Source organism: Archocentrus centrarchus, chromosome 20, assembly GCF_007364275.1.
Source record: "Archocentrus centrarchus isolate MPI-CPG fArcCen1 chromosome 20, fArcCen1, whole genome shotgun sequence".
Classification (NCBI taxonomy): Eukaryota; Metazoa; Chordata; class Actinopteri; order Cichliformes; family Cichlidae; genus Archocentrus; species Archocentrus centrarchus.
Genome location: NC_044365.1, coordinates 9,086,012 through 9,110,960, shown reverse-complemented (window position 1 = coordinate 9,110,960; position 24,949 = coordinate 9,086,012). Strand labels below are relative to the sequence as shown.

General features: G+C 39.7%; 1 protein-coding gene across 1 annotated transcript; it reads left to right on the top strand.

Moving 5' to 3' along the window:
• The first annotated feature begins 289 nt into the window (after positions 1–289).
• cnn3a (calponin 3, acidic a) lies at positions 290–24,741 on the top strand. Its single transcript, XM_030756997.1, has 7 exons — positions 290–500; positions 18,647–18,768; positions 19,068–19,134; positions 19,706–19,843; positions 19,949–20,065; positions 20,258–20,404; positions 23,775–24,741. Exons 1-7 carry the CDS (start codon positions 444–446, stop codon positions 24,114–24,116), a joined length of 990 nt encoding a protein of 329 aa, XP_030612857.1. The 5' UTR covers positions 290–443; the 3' UTR covers positions 24,117–24,741.
• Positions 24,742–24,949: the final 208 nt, after the last annotated feature.

Sequence of the window (24,949 nt, the reverse complement as noted above, 5' to 3'; positions counted from 1 at the left end):
TATTTATTTATATATATATACATATAAATAATATATATATATATATATATATATATATATATATATATATATATATATATATATATATATATATATATATATAAATAAAATATATACATATATATATATATATGTATATATATAAATAATTTGGCTGAGTTTTGTTTTTGATATACAAAAATGATAATGACACTACAAATAATGTCTGAACGCCCATGAAACTAAAAAAACTGCCATATTAGTAGCTGGAGGAGGGGGGGGGGGGGGGCTGTTAACTGAGACAGTGGAGTTCGCGGTACTCTGCTCTGTGCAGCCTTACGGATACTTAACCTCCTGTTGTGGGTGTTGAACGGGGCCGAAGTAGCTGCTGTTTATCGCAATTTTTAAACAAGACTCTGCGGGACTTTGCAGCTGAGAATATTCTTTGATTTTAAAGCGACAAAATGACACATTTTAATAAAGGACCAGCCTACGGACTGTCTGCTGAAGTGAGAAGCAAAGTAAGTGCTTTGGTCCCGTCTTTACCTTTGTCTTAAGAGGGAAGAAAGTACACATTTCAGTCGTTTTATAACAAAGACTTAGCCATCTATTTTGTATCAGTGCTTTACTGTCAGTGTGTTCTAAAAACTACTTTTAAGACACTCTGTGTTTATCTCACTGAGAGAGAGAGAGAGAAATAAAAAACAGGCGAAGATCAGGCTGTTTAAAAAAAGTCCTCATGTTTGTAGTCGAGTCTGCCTGAACACCGAAGTTTCCCGAATTTCTTTCCAGCTCTCTTCTGCTGCATGAACTTTTAACTTTTAGTCCACAGAGGCAGAGAAAACAAATAAGAACCACGCTTGAAGCCTGAAGCTTACTGTGGTTACTAAGAGTTTTGTCACCAGAGCCGACTGGAATGTGAATGACTTTAAGCTTACGCTGCTTTTCCCCCCTCAGTGATGGGAAACGCTTTTTCTTTCCATGCCTCTCGCAGGAGCGCCTTTTAAAAACAGTCATGGAGTTAAAGCAGTTCGCTGAACTTAATGTGAAGATTAGATGTCTGTGAAGTTGCTGGCATAGTAAAGATCTTTAATAACAAGAACCGAAATCGGATTTATTGTTTGTGTTGGGAGGAGCCAGGTCCCTGCCACACAATACTCATTCAGTTACTCTGATGCCCCTGCTTCCATAATGCTTTTTAAAAATCCGATAGCCGTCGTCTTACTACACTGAAGTAAGCTGGTGGCATATATTCAGTGATGTAACCAGATAATCTATGTATTTAATGACAAACGTTGGCATTTCAGTTTCTTTACTCTGTCAGTTTTTGCACAGTCTGTAAAGGTTGTAGGAAATGTCTGAAGAATTACGTCATCAGATGCAGCGCACAAACGCACTCTGAACACACACAGCCTCTCCATGAAGTTCACATATCTTCTGTCTTCTTCTCAGAATGCTTCTCTCTGTGTATCCATTAGTGCATATTTGATGCTCATTTGAAAAGAACTGTCAAAACACTCATGATACCCTCTGAGGTTCACATCCCCTCAGCCTAAAGTCTGTTGGCTTCTCCATCCTGGTTATTATTGACAGGTTTTTAAAAATGATTGACCTGAAGTGAAAAACAAAGAGAATATAAAAGGTGGTGGTAGCTACCACGATGACACAATAAATGGCTGAAGTTCTGTTTTGAAGCCTTTGCTGCTCAAGTTTGTGGGGAAGAACAAACAAACACAAAAACGGATGTTATAAAGAGGGGCTGATCTGACTGTAAAACTGCACACTCATTTGCTAATGAATAATATGATTGACAACCCATTAGACAATGAACATATTGTTTCATACCACAGATAATTCTCCAGTTTGAAACATAGTATGACCAAGATTTACAAAATAAACCTAATTTGATTCAGGATGATTCCAAATCAGTGACAGAATCCATAAACTCGGGAGAAAAGTTTGTACAGAGATCAAGACAGAAAGCTGTTTACCCTCAGACTTCTATAGGACTCATAATCTGTTTTGCATCCACAGCTATCACCATCTGGTGGCTTTCATATAGAATGCAGGTTTAAGGCACTTCTGCGCTGGCTTCATTTTTCCAGCTTGGAAGCTACATGTATTTATCATTAATCATCCATAATCATTATACTGTCTATGGTGGATAATGTACTTTGCCACTCAGTGAAGTTTCTGAACCCTCAGAATAGTGTCCCCAGATTTCATTATTGGAGGGTGAACTTGAGTCTCTGTGATGATGTCAGTGCAGATACTTACATACAAAGACATCGACTATGTGTATGTCTTTGATGTGTACTTGAAAATATTTTAATAAGAACAATCACTCCTCCTGTAGCTGACAAATATAATGCCAACTTAAAAGTGTTGCTCAGAAGGTAGAGCAGATCACCTACTAAGTTTGATCTCCGGCTTCTCCAGTCTGCATGCCGAGACACTGAACCCCAAGCTGCTCTCCGATGCAGCCGTCAGAGTACGAATGTGTGTGGATGTTAGACAGAAAGCTGTGGAAAAGGTGTTCGTATGAATGTGTTGTATAAAGTGCTTTGAGTGCTCAAAGTAAAGTAGAAAAGCGCTATATAAGAACCACTCCATTTACCATTTTTCTCCTCAGAACTTAAGTTAGAGCTTGGGTCAACAACTGAATATGCAGGTAGAAAATCTCCTGAAGGTTCATCATGGTACCTTTCCAGTAGAGAGAGATGGCGGGTTTGACAGTAGCACCTCACAGCTGGTTAGCTTTGACTAATGGCTCTACATTGCTGTTTATGCCACAGTCATAGTACAGACTGTAATCAAGTCAAATGGACTTATGTGCTGTGCCTAAACACCAGGTTTACAGCAAAGGGGATGGCATTGTGTTGAAATAGTATCCTCGTATACTGCTGCAACTAGCATGGCTGGAGTGATAATAGAGGTCCTCAGAGTTGTCAGCTATTCAGCATTTTACTGTAATTTACTTCTGTTGCTCTCCCTGCACATGCACTCAGACTAGGATCTTTCTTTGGTGAATTTGTTGACCGAGAGATTTGTCTTTGTAAATCTGGTTAGACGATGGTCAGCCTTCTGATTTTGTGTGAAATTTCAGTTTAGTCAGTTCGCAGCTGAAAGCGAATGTGTCTGCTCCTCGGATGTATTACACATATTACACAGACCTGGTGTACAGTTTTAACTGTTCAATATGACTCTCAGTGTTAGTCACAATTTTTTTGTGCAATGGAAAAATGTATAGAACATAACCTTTTTTTGCTCTTCACATTGAAACAAAGATACACAAAGTGAACATAAAGCACTGTATTTAAAGTAAGACAAAGAAATATCCAGAACTCCCACAGATACATCCTGTCGGTCAACAATAAAAAATAGCTGAAATAGGGGGCTAACCATTCTGCTAACAGGGTGAAGTAAAGCAAACAGCATGCCAGAATATCAGTCAGTATAGTATCTAGCTAGAGTTAGAAAGTGTAGACACGGTGTAGCGAGTTATATCATTTAGTGTCATGAAGCAATCTCAAAAAGCCTTTCCATTATGTTGTGAATTCTCTTTGCTATAACAAGTCTGTTCTATCATAGCAACAGAAAGCATGAGAAGTGTGCGTGCTGCAGCATACTTTATCTGCAACAAGTCCCCCTTCAGGAGCCCGTGTGTGATGGAAGGTCCATTGTCCTGTCAGTGTGGCCAGGCATTGCCAAATTGCAATCTACATAAATGACATTTCCATAATGTTTTGAAGCAGATAAATACCTCACACTAGAAATTAAAACCTAAGTACAGTGATCCTTCACTGGTTCCAAGCTCACCAAGGAGAGCAGAACAAGGACTACCCCACTACAAGTATAATTGGACTCACTGAAGAATCAGCTGATTATAACTGTTTGTTTGGTTTTTTTTAATTGTCAATTATTTGGAAAATAGAAACATTCACAGCAGGATATTTGAGGGGAAACTTGTGAATGGCAGTACTTAAAATTGACTTTTAAAAAGCCTGTGATCTTTGCAGGAGCTGCATGTGCATGTATATCAGAAAGAGATTCTCAATCTGTGTATGGGGGGGGCTGTTATTTAAAAAATGTAAACATGAAAGAGTCCACTTGGAAATACTTACTGTAACAACTAGGGACCACAAATGCTGCAAACTTTTATAAATACAATAAATAATGCTATTTGCAGCCTATAATGCAGCTGTTTTCTTGTTCTTTTTTTGTCAACACTGTGGCTATGCCATCTTGTTTGAAAAAACTTTGCACAAACTGTGAAGCAGCCTGGTATATTTAACTTCAGTGTGATCTGAACACGGTAGATTTTTGACTATCCTGTACAGTGTGAGCAGAGAAGATGCAGATTCTGGCCGTGCAGGAAGACCAAGTGTTTGTTCATCTTTTAAGACTAATCCTGATACCACGCTGTAGCTAATACAAGGTAACTTGTGCGCTGCCAGAACATTTCCAGGTGGAACTCAACCCTGGAATTTTGACTCTGTGAATAGTAGTAAATTATTACCTGGGTATATCCAACAGAGCAGTTTGAGTTGAGTACACTCAGCCTTATTACCACCCTATTCATCCAAGCTTGTGCTATTGCACAAAATTTCCTTGCTGCTCCAATGAAGCTTTTGTCTATTGACATTACAAAACAAACATCTCTAAAACAACAGGCCATTAAAAAAAATGCTCTTTCTGCTTTAAAGCCATGAATGCTTCATATTGGAAAACTTTCCCAGAGCCTATAAATGTCTAGATATTTTAAATGCTTTCTGTCATCACAATGTAAAATTGCCAATGGGGAAACATTAGTGCAGCTGTATAGTGGAAATTCAATATGGATGCATTCATGGCCCATGTACTGTGTGAGATATTTTTATTTTTGTATTGTGGCTACCTTGAGCCTGGTTTTATAGTTTCCTTGCAGTTTCAGCTCATTCCATACAAACATGAATGGAGGGCACATTTTTTTAATGTTTTTTCATATATGCTGAGAGGAGAGCAGACTTCCTTTGCATGCACTTGTGACAAGCATGCAACTGCACAAGCTTCCCAGTGAACTGATGGCTTTTGCTGCTCATCTGTGCCTTCAGTGCACCATTGGCTAATGTTTCAAAGTTTGATCTGAACCACAAACAAAGGCTGGATCAGAGACAGGAGAATGATGCATGTGACACAGCGGGCTAGCCGTCTTTGTGCGTATCCCATTTCAATCTCAGGCATGTGTCAGGTGTATGTGGAAAATCTTCACAGGAAATGACTATTCTGAACTTTCAGGAGCAGAAGTTCCATTTTAATAAATAAGCTGTTTGATATCTAAATACAGAAAGTAAAATACAGTGTCAAAGCCATCTTTCTGTTTGTGCAAACCTTTTGTCCTGGATCTTTCACTAATTGTAGGATAAAGATATACATTGTGTTGTGCTTTTTGTGAGTTAAATGTGTGACCCTACTGCTCTTGCCAAAGTGTCTAGTCAGTTTAAATGGTTGTTTTTTCTTATTCTTTGCATCAGATCTGAACTTTACAAAGTTATAAATCAAAATTAGTTTAGTTTAGTTTTTGCAGTCATCCACTGAATTATGCCACAAATCAGTCCTCATCAGTTTGCTCTGTTAGTGCAGGTAATGTTTTTAACCTTATTTCACCTTTTGAAATAATGTAGGCAAAATCATAAAAATACTAAATATCATTCACATACACAATATCATTCAAAAGCTAGAGCCAAACAGAGGATACTGGGACATTCCCAGTAAATAGACTGATGCTTATATAGTGTTTTCCTGCTCTGAGCACTCACAGTGGCTTCATGCTGCAGTAAAAGCTAATCTGGTGTCATGCTGATGAATATCACGTGATACAGTCGAAGATTTCAAAAAACTTTTAAATTAACCTCCAAGACCAAAAGTAAATGTACATCATGTTGCTCAGATTGATAGTGGACTTTTTAGGATGCTGTCACACTGCTGTGTGCTCTGCGAGTGTTGCCGGTGCAGGAGTTGAGCCATCTGCCTTCTAAATCTGTCTGTAAAGTATATGACTTTGGTTCTTGCACAGCAGACATGAGAGCTCAGCTCACTGCAGTTTAGCCTCCTCTGTGAGTGTGCATGCCAGCAAAAAGAAAGCAGGCAGGGCCCCATCTCAGCTCCACTGCATAAGGTGTGATCAGTAGTCCATGCTCTTCTCTTAACAGCGTACATCACATTCCTGAGATTCTTCATTACAAATGCCTTGATAGGGACGCCGTCCTGCAGGCCCTCGGCGCACTACTTCTCACTCTGCTTCATTGGCATTTTCCAGTCTAACCAGTAGACATGCCATATGTTTCATGTAGAAGTCAGACATCACTCTTTTTCTAATGTTTAGTGAAGGTTCAATTAATGTGACATGCATTCAGTTACTGAATACAATTATGCAGCAACTGATTTAATTAGAAATAAAATCCACTGGATTCTAAGTAGCCTAAGATGAATACATTTGGATTTAAAATCGAACAAATAACACATCCTTGAAAAAAATGTATGCAGGCTCAGAATTTTGAGTTCTACAAATATATTTTTTTCTTCATCCTCTCAAATGACTTACAATGTAAATCCTGCTAAGTTTCAAAATATGGCAATTCTGAAAATAAACATGACAATAATGCCTTTAGGTTGTGTCCAAGTGTGTCTGACATGGTCTCTTAAAAAAACACTGCCTTGTGCTGAGGTGTACAACCATGAGAGAAGGTTCAAGCTCTGTTTAAGGGGAAAGGCGACATGTTGAGTTGAAATTCAGATTTGCACAAATTAAACTATTTTGGTTTAAATGGTTTTATAGATCTCTGATTCTAGAGATGTAAAATAAGTAATTAATATCACAGTGCGGACAAAACATTACACGCATAAATCTATTGCATCATCAGGCCATGAAGTAAATTGATATGAGTGAGTTTTCTCTAATTTTATTAACAGTTTGCATCTCAGACTTTTTCCTAACTGGTCTGTTGTGCCATCCACAAATGTAAACCCTCTGGGTATAAATTCAGCTCACAGGGTGAAGTTGCTCTGTGGACAAAATAAAGTTGAAACCTTAAACCATGGCACATTCCACTCATTTCAGGCCGCTCAGATCCACTGTGACCTTTATATTTTTGCCATCGTCACACATACTGTAACTTCTGTTGATCTAAAGTCTGACTGGTCTGGCAGCATGAGTGTCTGTTTGCATTGTCACCAGAGTCATGAACTCTGTGCCGACTGACTCATCAGGTTCTGCCAGTTTTTGACTTCTTCTCTAAAAAGGAAGCATTCATTGATGTGTTTTTCTAAATAGAAAAAATGATCTATACCGAAAGTCAAACTTGAAGTATCATTGACATACTGTATGTAGATTACACGTCAGATACATTATCCTGAACTATTAGAGAGAACTATTAGAGAACTATTAGAACTGCTGAGAAAATCATTGGTGCTCCTCTGCCCAATCTTCAGGACTTGTTCACTTCTAGAACCAGGAAACGGGCAAAGAAAACCATCACAGACTCCTCACACCCTGGACACACTTTATTTCAGCTCCTTCCCTCAGGCAGGAGATACAGATCACTGTACACAAAAACCACCAGACACTCTAACAGTTTCTTTCCTCATGCCATCACACTCATTAACAGCTGATCAATAACATTGATTTCTACACAATTGCCTAAATGTTACAAACTTTGTTGTTACACTACAACGCACACTACACTTTATTTCAGTTTATTATTTATTAGATTTTGGATAGTGTATATTTCTTAAATTACACTGCACCTTCCCTTCCCAGACCTTATTGTATATTGTGTATTTTATATTGTATAGCATTTAAGTTAAATTATAGGACACTGTATAATACTAGAGAAACACCATCAACCGGAACCAAATTCCTTGTGTGTGTAAATATACTTGGCCAAAATAAACCTGATTCTGATTCTGTAAAGCAGATACTGTTGTAGAAGGGAGATCTGATATCTTAGCCTAATAACTTTCATAGATTACATAACTAAAATCTTCATTTATGTCACATTTTTTAGGCTTTGTAATGGGGTAATGTAGGAAGAAGGACTTCTCAGTTTTTATCAATCTCCCACCTGGCAGCTTTTATTTGTTTTCACCCACTGTATGTCCAATTTGTCTGTGGTTGGGGGTCTGGCTGTTGTATTAAACAAGCACATTAATTAGTTTGTGTGTGTGAAGAGCTAAAGGTTTTACTGCAAAGCAAGATTATTAGGCTAGTGAACTATCTTGAGCTTAAAACCAAGAGTTTTCAGTCTCATGAAGGTGGCTCTCTTTTATGATGGCCACATAACTTCAGCTGGAATCAGCTGGAAGAACCCATTTTCACTGATTCTTTTCCTTACAATATTCTAAATGCAATATAGATTCTCTTCTTAAAGAATATGTTTTGTATATATGAGCTCTATCTTACTAAAAATGATGAATGAACCCCAGCTGTAATGCTAGCTAGCTTTTTGCACTTGGGAGGGGTAACAGCACAGAATTCAGATCACAAAAATCTGATGTTGAGCAGTGATTTTTTTTTTTTTTAACACACTGCACCTTTTAAATGTATATATTTTTTTCAACTTGGTGTGCTTATGGTAAACCTGAATTCACAAGATTATGATTTTCTTCCATCATTATTCTCTTCTTTTGTTTGCAGTGGTACCGGTACATTTTACTGTTGTGTTTTTATGTTCTTTTTATTCAATGATTTATTCAAAGCTTTGATTTTATTTGAGTTTGCACAGGAAACCTGTGTTAACAAAGAACGTTGATAACCACCATCATGGTGCCCATTATCTCTGACTGGGGTTTCACGTTTTGTCAAGGCAGCTAACCAAAGATATTGTGGCTATGTTGAACTTGCATACCAGATATACCAGGTTGTCAGACAGTTCCCTTGCCGCTGGTAAAATTACAGTTCATGAATGATTTGTCAAACGGGCCTTCTCCTAGCAGCTCAACAGTCATTTTGCTTTTTAATGTCTCATTTGTGACTCATAATCAAGATGAGTTTTTGTTACTTCATGACAGGCTGGTCTCCCACTGACCGAATAACAGACCAATCTCATTTTGAAATGCAGACACATTTGTTAACTAAATGCACAGTGTTGAATGGGGATGTAAATATAAGGATTGTTTTACAACTGTTTGTAGTCAATGACTACCTAAAATCTTGAACCCATGGACATCACCAAATGTTGCATTTCCTCTCTTGAGATGCTTTGCCAAGCCTTTACTGGAGACGCCTAGCTGCCGCTAAAGTATGCTCTATTGTAGGGATCCTCACATCCAGGCCTCGAGGGCCGGTGTCCTGCAGGTTTTAGATGTGTCCCTGATCAATCACACCTGAATCAAATGGCTGAATTACCTCCTCAGTATGCAGTCAAGTTCTCCAGTCCTGCTAATGACTTCTATATTTGACTCAGGTGTGTTGAAGCAGAGACACATGTAAAACCTGCAGGACACCAGCTCTCGAGGCCTGGATGTGAGGATCCCTGCTCTATTGGGTTTCCTCCGGTTTCCTCCCACATTCCAAAGACATGCACTTACTGGGGTTAGGTTAATTTGCTACACTAAATTGCCCAAAGGTGTGAATGAGAGCATGAATGTGAGTGTGAATGGTTGTTTGTCTCTCTGTTGGCCCTGCGACAGGCTGGCGACCTGTTCAGGGTGTACCCTGCCTCTCGCCCTATGAGATGAGCGGAAGCGAATGGATGGATGGATGTTGTGAACACAATGTAGTTTTTACGTGAACCTTAAAAATGACAAATATAGGACTCTGAATTGCAGTTAATTTCTGTGCAGTGAGATTCTTTGGAAATGCAATGACTGCTATATTTTTTTTTCTTTCTAAGATGAGGGAAAGATGCATGGAAAAAATGGGAAATAAAATAAAACTTGGCTTTGTACTACTGGATTCTCCTAAAAAAGGAATGCGGAATATTGTCAGAACTGTGCTTCGTAATAGCACCTAGTTTGGTAATTGGCAATTTGTGAAGCGTAATCAACACTAATGACATATATCATGCTTTTGAACTTTTAATTCTATTGGCTAGCTGTGCCGTAGCAGCTGCCTCTTCCCTCACAATCAAAAACTCTTTCTGGATCAGAAAAAGACAAAATGCACTATACTGATCTTAATCTTTGCATATTAGAAACAGAGCTGTTAAGGTAATCCATCAAATGAATTCCCAGTTTTCTCATTTTTGAGTGTATGAAGATGACCCTTTTAGCGACTGTCTCCTCTGGCAGATGATTCCAGTGTGTGACTGCCTAATTACAGTTCTACTTTACTTCTGTTCAAGTAGAATTTGGCCCATAGGGTTGTGCAATGTCTAGATTTACATACCCCATCTGTGAATGTCTAATAAGTACTGTCTTATGGGAAAGCATAGCAGTTCTAGGTAACGTGCCTACAGCAGAGTTGATCTGTATTGTTGTGAGTGGTGACCTATAATTACCCCGTCTGTACTGTCAGTGTGACACTTTCAATTTTAGGCTCACAGGAAAGATTCTCTTCCTGAAGCTATTGTTTAGCTTCAGGAAGATAACACCCTTTTCTTGGTCATGCAGTGCAGCTCTTGTTATGAGACAGCATAGGGAATCATGTGAGGGAAAACCCACAACTAGGGAAATATCGAACATTGACCAGTGCTATTGTGGCTCCTTTGGGTGAAACAACAGAAGACTGTGGTGGTATTTACAGAACTGTGAGTAGATTTTTTAAAATCTGTAAAAATAACCAAATTACTAAAACATTGTACACAAACAGTCTCTAGAAATAATTTATATTGAAAATGTGCACAATTGGTCAGGCCTCAACTCGACCATCATACTCAACCATACTGTTAACATGCCCACCACCACCCCCCCCGAAAAAAACCCAAGAATAAAAGCCATGGATGCTCTGAAAGTTCTAATGTTGATGGACAAGTGGACACAACAGAGAGAACTATTCTGAAATTGTGCTTTTAAGTGTTAAGTGTCATCATCAAATAAGATAATCAACAACATTAACTTTTTGAAAAAGAAAACAGTTAAAGTAAACACATTTGATGTATTTAATTACTTTGAGCATTTGGGTTTAAAAAAAAACAAAGTTTAATGCAGAAGTGTGCACACACAAAAATACTTCTTAGTTTGTAGTTGAACTCTACAAATATTCATTAACTGTAACTTTTATTAAAACCGAGACTGCAGAATAATATTTCTTATGGCTGTATTTTTTATGTGTGCAGCAAGGTTTAATCAAACTACATATTCTTGTGTCTTTTATCTTACAACAATAATTCATAGTTGATTGATGAAACAGGATACACTGAATAATAAGGATTGGACTACTTTAACTTGTGTGTTGCTATTTTCTATTTTTCACCTCCAAAATGGAGGTGTATGGATCACTTTATGTACAGGGATGCACATTTCCTGTCAAATCACATAGCAAAACTGCATTTACCTGTGTAACACTGTTATTTTCCCTGAGAATAATTTTGTGTGTATATATATATATATATATATATATATATATATATATATATATATATATATATATATATATATATATATATATATATACACTTTTTATGATAATCAAAATATGATCTCAGTAATTATATTATTTGGAGCATATATATTTATTTCAATTGCTGTTAAAAAGTATTTTCTCCCCCCTTGATTTTTTGCATATTGTCACACTTTTATATGGAACATATTTGTCACAGAAATTCTGACAGATCATCAAATAAAAAAAAGCTATCCAGCCTCTATGTGAAAAAGTTTTTGGATACAAGAAATGTAGTCAAGTGTTTTTGATAACTGGCATTGAGCTTTTCATGTCTGTATGGAGGAATTTTGGTCCACTTGTCTTTGCAGAATTGTTTTAATTCAGCCACATTGGCAGGTTTATCAAGCATGAACAGATTGTTTAAGGTCAGGCCAAAGCATGCCAGTAGGGTTTAAGTTTGGACTAGGCCACTCAAAAATCTTTAAAATATAAAAAGCTGCAATTTTGTTAACAAACATCCATCCATTTTCTTCTGCTTATCCGGGGCCGGGTTGTGAGGGCAACAGCCTAAGCAGAGAAGCCCAGACCTCGCTCTCCCCAGCCACCTCCTTCAGCTTGTCCAGTGGGACCCCAAGGCATGTCCTACTGGGAACATGCCCAGAACACCTCACCCAAGAGGCATCCAGAAGGCATCCCAAACCACCTCAGCTGGGTTCTTTGGATGTGGAAGAGCAGCAGCTCTACTTTGAACCTGTCTCGAATGGCTGCACTCCTCACCCTATCTCTAAGGGAGAGGCCAGCCGTTGTTTGAAGGAAGCTCATTTCTGCCACTTTTATTCGCGATTTCACTACTTAAAGCTCATGACCATAGGTGAGGGTAGGGACACAGATTGACTGGTAAATTGACAGCTTTACTGTCACACTCAGCTCCATCTTTACTGTGACAGACCAGTGCAGCGTCCACATCACTGGGTTAAGGACCTTCTACACCCCTGTCCAGCTCTGCTAGAGTAACTGTCTGTCTCCTGGAATCTTCTCTATGCTACTGAGACTGTGCTGGGAGACACAGCAAGCTACTGGGCAATAGCTTGATGTGCCATCCTGGAGGAGTTGAACTACCTATGTAACCTCTGTAGGGTCCAGGTATGGCCTCATACTACCAATAGTGACACTGACCTTATCCAAATGCAAAACGAATGAACAAACAGTCAGAAAAGATGATGAGGGGAAAAAATGCCAGTGGCCTCCACTTGTAGAACCCTTCCTGTTTTGGGGGTTGTCTCATTGTTGCCCCTCTAGGGCACCTGTTGTTAATTTCATTGACACTAATGCAGCTGAAACTGATTAAAAGCCCCCTCTGATACTTAACTGACCAGATGAGTATCCCAGAAGTTTAACTGACTTGATGTTGAACTCTGATTAAAAAGTGCTCCTTTCATTTTTTTGAGCAGTTATCCATAGAGATAGAGTGAGAGATCACTTGACTATAATCATTTTTCTTTATGTCAGTATGTTATGTAAAGCAATAACATACAGGGCATTTAGTAATTTAGTAATTTATTTTTATATATATATATATATATATATATATATATATATATATATATATATATATATATATATATATATATATATATATATATATATATGATGCATATAATATTGCTGCAGACACAAGGATAAATTATGTTACAGGCTTGTGTATTGCATATTGCAGGCTGTAGTGTTCCTTACAATAAATGACATTCACCATAGAACTTGTATAAACCACATTGCATAAATGAGAAACAGTTTTATGTGTTTTACTCAATTATGTCATATTTAAAAAATAAATTATTTTAAAAATACAAATAAATTGATATTCAGGAAATTGTCACTTATTAGCATGTACTTGTTTTCAATAAAATGTTATCCAGAAACAGTCATGAAACTAGACTATAATAGGCCTTAATTTTTTGTCAGTAACAAACAACTTTTAGATATTTTACTGTGGAGAACAGTTTGTTTTTACAAATCCAAATGCTTTCACAGGAAGTGCAATGATTGGAGTTATTCTAATATTTGGGGGGCTTTCACTGCAGCTGCCTAAAGAGCAACATTTTCCCCACTTAACAGGAAATGCCTACATGCAGTGGGCAAAATGCCAGGAAATGTCCAGTGTACAATCATGTCCTCTAGCAAATAGACTTTTTGGAAACAAACCTCATCTGAACTTTTTTTTTTATATCCACTACTTTTTGGACCATGTCTAAAGTCTGTTTCTATGCTTCATCACAATAAGGAAAGGTTTGCCACAACAACTCAAAGCTATGCTAGGTAAATTGCAACTTGTGAGGACATTGGACTGGCGTGGCCAATTGGAGTGGCAAGAGGAAGCGGTGTGCCGGAAGCAGAAGCGGGGCAAGCAGGGCAGCCTGCTAGCTAGGCTAAAAGGTAATGCTAGCAGACCACTGATCCCGTCCCTGGACCTTCTGCAGCTGAGGCAGTGTGTTTCCCGTGAGATGAGGACTTTGTGCTGTACTTTGCCACAATCTGTGAGGATCCATGATGTCTCCTCCTCTCCCATCATCCTCAGCACATGGTCCCCCTAGGGCTGTGTGCTGAGCCCTAGGGGGCTAAGTCATAGGGGGCCCTAGGGGGCTCAGCACACAGTGTGTATATATATATATATATATTTATATAAAATTTTTTTTTTTCCTCCCATACACATGCACCCACTCACAATCCTGCTGTATTATGTTGTTGTGTGTGTGTGTGTGTGTGTGTGTGTGTGTGTGTGTGTGTGTGTGTGTGTGTGTGTGTGTGTGTGTGTGTGTGTGTGTGTGTGTGTGTCTCTGTCATGAAACATACTGAATAATGAGGGCAAGAAGGTGCAACAACGCCTCCCGGAATCCATAGGCAGACAGAGAAAGACCCCGGGGACCCAGACCATCCACAGCCCACCAGAAGCTCAGAAGACCTGACTGTGCCACATGCCTGCCAAAAGACCAAATCTTTATGGCATCTGTATGCATACCCCAGAGGAGGAAGGAGGGAGGCCCCAGATGGTGCTCCCAAGGCCAAAGGGCAAGAGGCTCAGAGAGCCAGAGGCAATGAGCAGCCCTCCCCGCCAAAGGCTGGCCCAACAGCCAGGCTAAGTCATCTGGTCATGCACCCCAGAACCAACAGGCACCCACATCCCAGGGGAGGCAGCAGTGATCAGCCAGGAGCGGTAACTCCCACCCTTCACAACCATGTCCCACAGCAGCCAAGACTCAGCAAGCCCCAGACCCAGGCCCAGCTGTGCACATACACACACGTCAATACACACAGACCACACACTCACACACACAAACACACATATAGCCCAGTCACGTACTCCCTTACACACACCCATTCCTCATCAACCCCCCACAAAGTCTGGGTGAATGAGTACCCCCACAGAGCTAGAGGCACACTGGGGAAGCAGCTGATCCAGCCCTGAACTACTAGCCAGCCCCCACCCCAGGCAGGATGCTGGAAACAGCATCCCTTCTCCCACTTGAAGTGTTTGGTGTGATGTATTGGGTGTATGTAAATGTATGCAGTGGAAATAATGTGTATGAAATGGTACTATTAAAATTGAAGGGACAAATGTCACATGAACATTGATCAACACTGCTCATCCAAAACAGTTCAGGAGGCCACTGGGGCCAAGGGGCTAAACGGCAAAGTCCAGACAGTTCAGGAGGTTGCTCAGGCCAAGGGACCAGACCTAAGGGTCGGGGGCCACCATGGAGGTGAAACGGATCAGGGGGCTGACCGCAGTGCCAACAGTGTCAACGAGGTGAGAAAGGAGGCCGGCCATGTTCCAAGCGGCGGCAACTCCCAGGAGGCTTAGCAGATGGCGGAGCAAGGAGGTGACCGAACACCTCTCATGCAGGTGACCTAGGACTCCTGGACTCTGGCTCAGGCTAAGAATACTCTGGTAGAGCATAACCCATCCGGACCCTTGGGACGTTCGGACAGAGGGAAACCCTCTGGCTCGGGATGCTGGGACTGAGCCGGACCTTCTGGCATGGGATGCTCAGACTGAGACAGAACCTCAGAATGCTTGGATTGAGCTAGACCCTCTGGCTCAGGACACTTCTCTCAGACGGAGTAGGACCCTCTGGACGTGGCTCTGGATGCTCGGACTGAGCGGGACCCTCCGGCTCAGGCTCTGGTGACTGAAGAAGAGCTGCAGGCTGTGACGCTGAAGGCTGCGGTGCAGACTGAGACGCTACAGGTTGTTCATGAATGCTGATTGCTGACTCCTGAAACCAATGTCCAGGAGTCGCCCTCACCGAGGAACAGTCGTGGTTGCAGAGTGCAGAGACACAGAGGAATCCTTGACAGGAGCAGGGGGTCAACCCCAGGTGTGAAAAACACACAGTCTCTGGAGGGGCTAATGCCGTAGCCACAGTCTTTAAGGGAGCAACAACGGGGGGAGCAAAGGTGCAAAGTGTTCAATAAGAAGTTTTTTACTAGTCCATGTAATGAGTCCATCAGCCAGGGTAGGCTGGAAACAAGTCTTTGGAGCCTGGAAGCGACAGCCTTCTTGGACTCTTCACAGGGACACATTAAACATAGATTACACAAAACAGCTACTGTGAATTTATGTCCCTTCTCAGCTCATCTGAGGCATTTTAAGCTGCTGCGACTTTTACAGGAAAGTGATTAACTGAACCAGAACTGGCAGACAATGGAACACAAGCATTTACATTCTGAAACCCAGGTCTTAACAGTCTTAGGACTGTCAGATGCAAACGCCAAAGAAACAGAAAAGTCAGGGTTAGAGTCATGACCTGGAGTGGCAATATAACTTGCTGGTCTGAAATTTGAACTAGTAGTGTTTGTTTTTTTCATACGTGAAGGCGCAGTTATTAACGTCATTTTCAGAAGCTGGCTTGAAAACAGAGTCCACAATCTTGTTGTCCATGGAATCAGAAAAACTGTCTTTGTAAGGATGTGGTTGAACAGTCTGAGCAATGAGACAGACACACACAATCCAGAAAACTGAAGGCTGGGTGCCGCAGATAAGGAGGAAAAAGGATCTGCACACCAGCAAAGCTCCCAAAAAGTAGCATATGATACAAAAACCTCAAAGACAGTGACGTTCCTCAGTCTGAGGAAGGGCAACTGCAGCCCGAAACATCACTCTCTTTGAGGTTTTTGTATTATTATTATTGTTTAGATTAGGTTATCAGCCATACCTCATCAGTACTGCAATTAAAATCTCCCCCAGCATTACCTGGCTTATAGTATTAGATTGAATGAGTCATTCAGGACATGAGCTTTTCCTAATAGGACTAAGGTTCCAAGATTACCGGATATTAAAGCATTGTATCTTCTGTTTTTTTTGTGTTTGTATTTATATGTTCAGATTTCATGAAAGCTGTGAAACTGTTTTGATGTTGAATATTCTTACTGTAAATTTTGGATATAAAAGCACACTTTGAATGAACTGAGAGAGAGAGCAAATTAATGTTTTTCTTGGTACTTCTGACTAGAGGCTACAACAGAGTCTTTGTCTTGCTGTGGATGAGCAGTATCTGTGGCATAATTAATTACTGTCAGTCACCACAAAGACTTTGTTCACACTGTTGAAAGTTAATCGGAGGAGACTTACTGAACACTAAGATTTACTGAATTGTTTTAGAGTGACCAATGTGTCTGAGAAGCTTTCAGCTTGTTGCTGTTGTAGAGCTCCATGTGAGCTGCTTTTTCTGTTTGCAGGAGTTTGTTCATAACATGACCGCTAAGAGAAAATGGATCAAATCATAGAATGTGTTTACCATGAATCACTGTCATTTTGACATAGTGATCAGCAGGAGTGTGTCCCTTCTTCCAAAAACTGTTGATTCTGGAGATTTTGTGATCTTTCACATAGAACCACTTTAAAACCATATCTGTCTACTACATCATAATGGTCACCGGTGACTGAATGATTATTTAGCATCTTGAAACAATCAGCAGTAGTTTGTATACCATGCTTGTACCTGTTCTGAATCCACATTGAAAATCCCTTGCTGGCTGCATTTCATTGCTTCCCTGACCTCTTTCTAGGAACTGCTTTTTTCAGTGTCCTGTAGTCTTGATGGGATTAATGGAGAGCTTGAAAGAAAATGGTAAAAAAAAAAAAAAAAAACACAGAAAAACTTTGAGTGCAATGTGACAACCCCACCATTTGAAGTACAGCATAGAAAGACCCTTGCACCTTGTCCAAAGATATTGTTGTTTAATTGGTGATGACTTAAGACAGTTACCAACCAAGAATCTATTAAGAGTATTTTTATTATAAAGGAATTATCCCATGAAAACATTGTGTCTCTCGTGGTAATGAAACTACTGAGAAAGAGCTCTAAAAAGCATCTGTTCACCACATGCACAGGTGTAGACAGACAAAGTTAGAGATGAGCTGGGAAGCACAGTGGAATATTTAGCAGCTAAAGTGGCTTATATTTTTCTCAGGAGGCAGAACTCAAAGACAATTTATAGTGGACCTGTGTCAGGAGGACAGACATAACTCCAGATGATAACACTGCTGTCTAACATGTGGAAATAAGTAACCTTTTGTTTACACTATCATGTAATTTCAGTCTTATGTTCACAATCTGTTACTGTTGCAAGTGGCCCAAAATCAGTTATTGCAAAGTACCACTAACCTTACAACACCTTTGTTGGTGAAATACTTCTACTGTTACTTTAAAAAAAAAAATCTTTAAAAATGTATGTTGTGTGGGTATAAAGTCCAAAAGGTTCTGATTAGATAAAACATGTTTGGTCATTTACACTTTGAAAGGATAAAAGCTTATCCTGACCTTATCCTTACCCTGACATGTTTACATTGTAAAGGTTTAGCATGTTCTTTTGGGTCTTGGGTACTGGTAATGACAGGTGTATTTACTTTCATATACCAAAACATGACTTACAACACAAGAGCATACAAACAACTAGAGGTCTGAGTCCTATCATGGACTCAGTAGTGACTGGCTGGTGAAATTTAGCTGTATCTCTTAAGAATCCTTGGAGCATCCAGGTCTAACAGCTGGTTTCACAAATATGTTAGTGGTATAGCTGACATGGTGATATCAGATTTAGTTTTGCCATCACAACATTTGATTCTATTTTTTTTTGTCTCTCCAGATTGCTCAAAAATATGACCCACAGAAAGAGGAGGAGCTCCGCTTCTGGATTGAAGAGGTAACAGGAATGTCTATTGGAGAGAACTTCCAGAAAGGCTTGAAAGATGGAGTCATCCTCTGCGAGTAAGTTCTGTTTATACTTGTATTACTGATATTGTGGGGCCACATTATTAGGTCTTGATTTTTCTAATGGAGAGAAAAAGCAAATTTTAGGTAACATTAACTGTGTAATGTAATTTTTTTTTTTAATTTATGTAATATAAAATTGAAATTGAATTTTACTGTGTATACTTGATTTAATGATAGGTTAAGAGTTATGGTGAAGGTAAAACAGGAACTGAATGTAAGTGCTGCAGGGGACACCCGTTATATATTGTAGCAATGAGTATAAAGTTAATGTTGTGTTTTTCTCTTTCTCACAGGCTGATTAATAAGCTGCAGCCTGGTTCAGTAAAGAAAATCAACCTTTCACAGCTTAACTGGCACAAGGTAATATCTTTTCTAACCCAGAAACATTGCAGGACTTTCACAGCATCTGCCAATCACAAAAAGTCTTTTAAAGAAAGCAACTCTAAAGTGAGCATCATAAAGAGATTATTCAGTTGTTATTACTTTGATATTGATTTTTTTTTTTTTTTTTTTTTTTTTTTTTTTTACTGTCACATATTATCACCAATTATGTTAGTATGTTCTCTGTCTCTTTGCTTCTCTCTTCTCTCTCCCTCTCTCTGTCTGTCTGTGTGTGTGTATCCTACTCTTAGTGCTGTTACTGTCTGTTTTGGTTTTTGTCTGTGTTTTGTGTAACCAATATGTCTAAGAAACAGCTTGCACCGGAACCTGTTCATCCCAGTGATTTTTTTTTTTTTTTTTTTTTTTTTTGAAACTTTGGTTTTAATTGAGTTTGAATTTTCGGCCAAAAGGAATATGGGGGCCCCTAAAAATACAACCAACACAGTCAAAGCACATTCTGAGGAGAAGCAGACTCATTCATAATCAAGCAATTTTATTTGTGCTCTATCCTAGTTCCTATCACTCCATTTTTTTCTAATACTCTCTGTAGCTGGAAAACCTTGGAAATTTCATCAAAGCTATTCTAGCATATGGCCTAAAGCCCAATGACATCTTTGAGGCCAACGACCTGTTTGAAAATGGAAACATGACACAAGTCCAGACCACACTACTCGCACTGGCTAGCATGGTGAGTGAATACACAGTACAGAGGGTCATTGTCTACTGAGGAACTCATTTTTTTCTGTTATAGAACACAAATCCAGTCTCTTGACTAGCATGTCCTCTCTGACAGGCAAAAACTAAGGGCATAGACACAAAGATTGATATTGGGGTGAAATATGCAGACAAACAAGCTCGACATTTTGATGATGAGAAGATCAAGGCTGGACAGTGTGTCATTGGACTGCAGGTAAATATTGACTGATGAATAAGTGTGTATATGTCTCTCTGTCTCTCTTTTTTTTAAAGATGACACAGGAACTGAGATTGCTACTGAAACTGATATAAGTTTAGCTGTCATTTAAAATTAATACTTTGAAATAGGATCAACTGATAGGTGAGTGTATGTGTTAAGCTTGTGTCTTTGGCTTTTCTTTCTGAGATGGGAACAAACAAGTGTGCAAGTCAGGCTGGAATGACTGCTTATGGAACCAGAAGACATCTGTATGATCCAAAGACTCAGACTGACAAACCCTATGACCAGACCACCATCAGTCTACAGATGGGAACCAACAAAGGAGCTAGCCAGGTGAAACCCAGCGCTGCTTTAATTGTGCTCTTTCTTTTTAGTTTTAGAAAATCCCTAAATCAGATCAGATCAGACCAGGATCAACAACTTATCTCATGACTAACATATTCAACAAACCTTGTGGACACAATTCAGTCCTGACTTCACCTGGTGAAAAAGCGATTATTTGATATCCAGAAGCACTAAGCCTTTGAATTACTGAAAGCTTCCGAAGACTGACTGAGTTAGGGAAATTCTAATGTGGGTCACTTTCGACTTTATATAGGGATTGTAGTGAAATTTGGGTTTCCATGAATGTTGGGTAGCACCCGTATACATTAATACCTGATTTATAAAATGTTTGTATGTACTCAGATATTGATGGAATTGTTTTTGGAAGCATAACACTTAATTCAGTGATAGTGATAAAGTGATGCAAACTCTCAGCAATCTCAGTCATATTTCCCTGAATGTTCACAGCGCCATCTTGCAGCAGCCACCAATGTCTAAATTGGTGGCTGACACCAGATCCACGGTCTAAAATCGAGTCCAAATATGCATACAGGGATTGTAAGTACGAAACAAAGGCACTGATTCAGTGAAGAAAACATCTTAAAAAAAAAAGTACTTTCTACCGTTAAAAACTGACTTTATTAGCACCTTACCTTTTTGAATTCCACAGTTTGACACTTCATTGCCTGTTTATACTCAATGAGAAATTGATGAAACCTGTGGAAATAGCACTTTTTGTCAGCAATGTGATTGAACTTTTGTAACTGGTAGCGAAACTGATCATAGTACGTCTGCAGGAGTTGTGAAATGGGAAATCTTAAATGCTATGTGTTCCTGGTGGGGTTGCATAAATTGCTGTGGTCAAAATTCTCTCTGGCACAGTGGCGAACCTTGCAGATTTGTGGGTAACTACTGCTGTGGTGGGTGTTGTCAATATTATTCAGCTGGTTGAGTCTCTTGTGTCACTGTCTGACATACTCCAACTCTGTACACGTGAACTGCAGCTAATGATAATAGTCCTTTTGTTCTGCTCTAGAGATATGCTTTGAGCTACAGGGCCACTGTATAAACTGTATCTGACAATTACCCTGATTACATCAAGCTGGCCAGGGCTTCAGAGTGGAAGAGAGATTATGCCACGTCATAGCATCATTCGGAATCTGGAGCGAGAAATTAATTGGAGAAGCAGTTATAATATTCAGTCATGTATTTTTCACAAATTACTTGGTATGTGCCACCTCTCAAGCTGACATGCCACAAGCTGAATACACATCTGTGGGAAATGCTGAATATTTGTGCTTTTCACAACATTGAACATATAGGAATTCAAGAACCGTTTCTCTATTCAGAAAGAATTTGACACAGTTTGTCCAAACAATTTCCGGCCTGTGAGGCAATTGCAATGAAATTTTTTGTTTATGGTGATTGGCAATAACTGAGACTTGTGTTGAATTTAGTTCCGGTTGACCTTTTTGCTGGAGCCCTATGTGTTGGCTGATTTCACCCGAAAGGCCTAATTCAAAGGAATCAGATGGCTGGCTTGATATAGAGCTAAAGTCGGTGTGAACATTGCCTAACTGGAATATTGTTCTGGGGAAGAGATTTTCAAAGCTCTGAGCATAAAATGCTATAGACTGAAGGCAAAAATCTAAGTGATGAATATCAAAATGTAGACATTAACAACCTTAATTTTGCAACCTTGATTTTAATGCATATAATTATTGCAGAGACGAAAATGATGGGCCAAGTCCTATCCTGTGTAACATATTTATTTTTTCCAGAAGCTGTGGAAATAAATACATTTTATTGTCGGAATACACTTGGTGTAAAGTCTGCCATTACTACTGACTAGCTTTTTTTTGGCATCAGATACTTTAACCAGAACACAATACACAATAATCACATTGTTGTATCTGTACCCACAAAGTTTTATAACTTTGTGGATTCACAAAATCATAATATCCATTTAACTCTAGAAGCATATGCTTTTAGTAACTTAAACCACAATTTTATATTGTTTTTACACTTCTTGAAATAAACCTCAGCCATGTTACATTTTAGCAGAACATGCTAAACATGGCCTGGTGGGGAAGGAGCCTGAGCTAGTGCGTGAGGTTGAGAGATACTGGCTAGATATAGTCGGGCTCGCCTCAGTGCATGGCCTGGGCTCTGGAACCAGCCCCTCTCCAGGAGACTTTTCCAGAGCCCAGGCCATGTGCTGAGGCTGGGGTGGGTATTCGGTCTACCCCCTCGGCTTGCTGCCTATACATTGGAGTTTTCATCAGATCATCATTGTATCATCATCTATGTTCTGGAAACTCAGGTGAAGAGAGGAGTTGAGCTGTCAACTGGTCACCACCTGGTGGTAGGTTGGATTAGGCTGCGGGGAAGAATGCTGGATAGACCCAATGCACCTAAACGTATCATGAAGGTGCGCTGGGAACGCCTGGCAGAGGCCCCAGCCTGTGAGATTTTCAACTCTCACCTCTGGGAGAACTTCAACAGCATTCCGAGAGAGGCTGAGGACATTGAGTTCGAATGGACCATGTTCCGCACCTCCATTGTTGAGGCTGCTGCTCAGAGATGTGGCTGCAAGGGGGTTGGTGCCTGTCATGGTGGTAATCCCCAAACCAGATGGTGAAGGGAGCCATCAAGCTGAAGAAGGAGTTCTATTGGGCTTGGTTAGCCTGTGTGCCTCCGGAGGCAGCTCCAGAGACTGCGTTCCGTGGCACGGACAGTGGCGGGAGCAAATACTCGGGTTTGGGAGGAATTTGGCCACTGGAAAAGACTTTCGGATGGCTTTGAAGCGATTTTGGCAAACCATCAGGCAACTCAGGAGGGGAAAGTGGTGCTCTACTCACATGGTCATATGTGCCCTTTTTGCAGAGTAAAAATTAAATGGGGGGCATCTATTTCACTGCCTCCATCTGTATTGTAGTGCTGCATAATGAACAGATGAAAGTAAAAAATGTTCCAGTTAGCAATGCTTCCGGTGCTTTGGTGATAATTTACACTGTGAATATTTTAAACTGTACAATTTTTTTCTAAGAATGTATAGTGTTGTGAAAAAGTATTTGCCCCTGTCCTAATTTCTCATTATTTTTTTTGCCACACTTACATGTTTGTTTGATCTGAACCATTTAAGTGTGACAAATATGCAAAAACAAAACAAAACAAAACAAGGAAATCCTTTTTTTTTTTTTTCACAGCGCTGTAGATTAATCATTAAGATTCAGTCCACCCAAATTATTTTAGATCATTATCTGTTTGAACTGATTTAAATATATTACTCTACAAGAGTTCAATTAGAACAGAGTGTTTTTCAATAGGTCAGTAGATGTATTGTGTCTTTATGATGTTGCATTGTTGTTTCATGCAGGCGGGCATGCCAGCCCCTGGTACTCGAAGAGACATCTTTGATCAGAAGGTGGCCCTGCAGCCACTGGATAACTCTACCATCTCCCTTCAGATGGGTACCAACAAAGTGGCATCTCAGAAGGGTATGAGTGTATATGGTCTGGGCCGACAGGTTTACGACCCAAAGTATTGTGTCCCCCCAACCGAGCCAGTTATCCATACCAATGGCAGCCAGGGCACCGGCACCAATGGTTCCGACATCAGTGACACTGACTATCAGGCTGAGTTCCATGAGGACGAATACCATGGAGGTTACCACAACGATTACAGCTCCCATTACAATGATCAGAACATTGACTATTAGTGAGGCTTTCCACCTCCAGAGCAGTATTAACAAGTGCATTTTATCAGTACACAACAGAGCAAGTTTTTTGCTATCCGCACTAGTCTTTCTATTCTCTTGAACATGAAATGTTGCCTTGAGTGCTTTCCTTCTTCACCTAGACTCTTTGATCTCAACTCCAAAGGTTGTAAGAAGTTATAGTAGCACACAATAATGATATGCAGAGATGGAGTAACAGATGGTATTTTCTGTGCTTAAAAGCAGTCTTTTTAATACCCACGTTTGTAAAAGAAGTCTTAATGATGGAACATTGATGTAGTGATTACACTGCTGATGAATAGTGTAGTATCAGCTGACGTTTCTGCATTCCACTCTTTGTATTCCATGTGAAAGGAATTCCCATGTGTATTCTCCAACATGTACCTCCCATTGGCATTTGTTTTATTCAGTCTTTCTTTCTTTGATAGGCATGCTGATGGCTAAACTTGAGCTGACACTATTTTATAGCTAAACTTCCTTTGTTATTGTTTTTTCATTTCTTGTATTCCCAAGCTGTATTTATTGCAGTGTCTCCCAAAGTAAAGCAGTCTGCTGCTCTATGTTCCAGAAAGAAAATGACATGTTATAAATAAAGTCTTAAATTCTTCAACACTGAAAGCCTGTCTGTGCACTGATGCCAGCCTGTCACTTGTGCAACCATGGATAAGATATCACTAATCCTAACATGGAAAATCATTTCATGCTGCACACCATGTGGGGTGGAAAGATTCAAGCTCTAAGATGTAAGTATGCAGTCCAGTGGTTAGTTCACAACAACCAGCATTAATATGGAGACTGATAACAGGCTGTCATTA